The sequence below is a fragment of the Juglans microcarpa x Juglans regia genome, chromosome 2S (genome assembly GCF_004785595.1).
Source record: "Juglans microcarpa x Juglans regia isolate MS1-56 chromosome 2S, Jm3101_v1.0, whole genome shotgun sequence".
Classification (NCBI taxonomy): domain Eukaryota; kingdom Viridiplantae; phylum Streptophyta; class Magnoliopsida; order Fagales; family Juglandaceae; genus Juglans; species Juglans microcarpa x Juglans regia.
The window spans coordinates 12,431,608-12,433,285 of NC_054597.1; the positions used below are offsets into that span (position 1 = coordinate 12,431,608).

The 1,678-nt window shown below is 39.6% G+C and overlaps 1 protein-coding gene across 1 annotated transcript; it reads left to right on the top strand.

The window, feature by feature from the left end:
• Nucleotides 1–1,008, top strand: LOC121253364 (protein FAR-RED IMPAIRED RESPONSE 1-like). The gene has a single exon (XM_041153387.1). It carries the CDS (start codon nt 1–3, stop codon nt 1,006–1,008), a length of 1,008 nt encoding a protein of 335 aa, XP_041009321.1.
• The last annotated feature ends 670 nt before the right edge of the window (nt 1,009–1,678 follow it).

The following is a 1,678-nucleotide window of genomic DNA, read 5'->3' on the forward strand; positions in this document are numbered from 1 at the left end:
ATGGGACCTCCAAGGCCATTTATCGCTACAAGTTTCACAACAAGTGCAAGAATTGGTCAAGAAGATAGACCCGATTGTCTAGAAATTGAAGCACCATGTACTTCTACTAAAGGAGATGAAGAAATTCTATTGAATAGACCAGATGAACGGGAAACTGATGATGGCACTACCGGTACACCACAGGTAGTGCCATCGTCGGATGGTGATAATATCATTGAGGAGCCAAAGTCGAGGATGGAGTTCAATTTGTTTGAAGATTTGTTGAGCTATTATAAGAATTATGCTAAAAAATGTGGGTTTGGGGTGATGACACAAAGGAGTGAGAGGTTAGAAGATCAAAGTGTCAAATATGTCACCCTTGGTTGTGCACAGGGAGAGAAGGCCCGAAATAAGACTTCCAATGTCGCCAACCCACGTCCAACGGGAAAAATGGACTATAAGGCAAAGATTATTGCCTTAAGAGTAGAGGGAAAGATGCGGTTGACAATAGTCCATAATACACATAATCATGGCCTTAACCCAATGAAATTCTGCTTCTTTCGATGTAACAGAGAAGTAAGTGAGTCTGTTAAAAGAGTCCTAGACACAAATGACTTAGCTGACATCCGATTAAATAAGAGTTACAAATCTCTTGTCGTTGGCCCAGGTGGTTTTGAGAACCTTCCATTTTTGGAAAATGATTGTCGCAATTACATCGATAAAGCACGACATCTACGACTTGGCGCATGTGGTGTTGGAGCACTTCGAGATTATTTTATGAGGATGCAGTACAAGAATAACGGGTTTTTTGCATTGATAGATTTAGACGATGACAAGAGGTTAAAGAATGCTTTTTGGATAGATCCATGTAGTCGGGCAGCCTACCAGTATTTTAGTGATGTAGTTACATTCGACACCACATACCTGACAAATAGGTATGGGATGCCCTTTGCACTATTTGTTGGTGTAAACCACCACGGACAGTCAATTCTTTTGGGAGCTGGGTTGATTTCCAATGAGGACACATAGACCTTTACATGGCTATTCCAAACCTGGTTGTAGTGTATGGACGGTATAGCTCCAAAGGCTATTATTACTGATTAAGACAGTAATGAAAAATGTAATTACTATTGTCTTTCCAGAAATTCGACATAAATTATGCCTGTGGCATATACTGAAGAAAGTCCCTGAGAAGCTTGGGTCATATGCTGCCAACAGAAGTGGACTGAAAACTCAACTAATGAAATGTGTGTACGACACACAAACTATTGAGGAGTTTGAGAATTGTTGGGCTGAGTTTATTAACACATATGACTTACATGAGAATGCATGGATGAAAAGTTTATATGCGGAGCGTGAGCATTGGGTACCGGTATTCCTGAAAGAGCACTTCTGAGCTGGAATGAGTGCAACTTAGCACATCGTGAGTATGAATACTTTTTTTAACTGTTATGTTCATTCAAAGACAAACTTGAAGGAGTTTGTCAACTAGTTTAACAGTGCGCTGAGGAAGAAAATTGAGAATGAAAATCATGTCGAATTTCAATCATTTAGCCAGGTCATTCCCTGCATATCTAGATCTCCAATTGAAAAAAAAATTCCAAAAGTTGTACACTAACGCTAAATTTAGGGAAGTTTAGCAACAAGTAATAGGTGTGCTCGATTTGGATTCATCTCTACATACATCGGATGGTGTAAT

Coding starts and splice junctions, on each gene's coding strand:
- LOC121253364 (XM_041153387.1), top strand. CDS start 1: ATGGGACCTCCAAGGCCATTTATCGCTACAAGTTTCACAACAAGTGCA.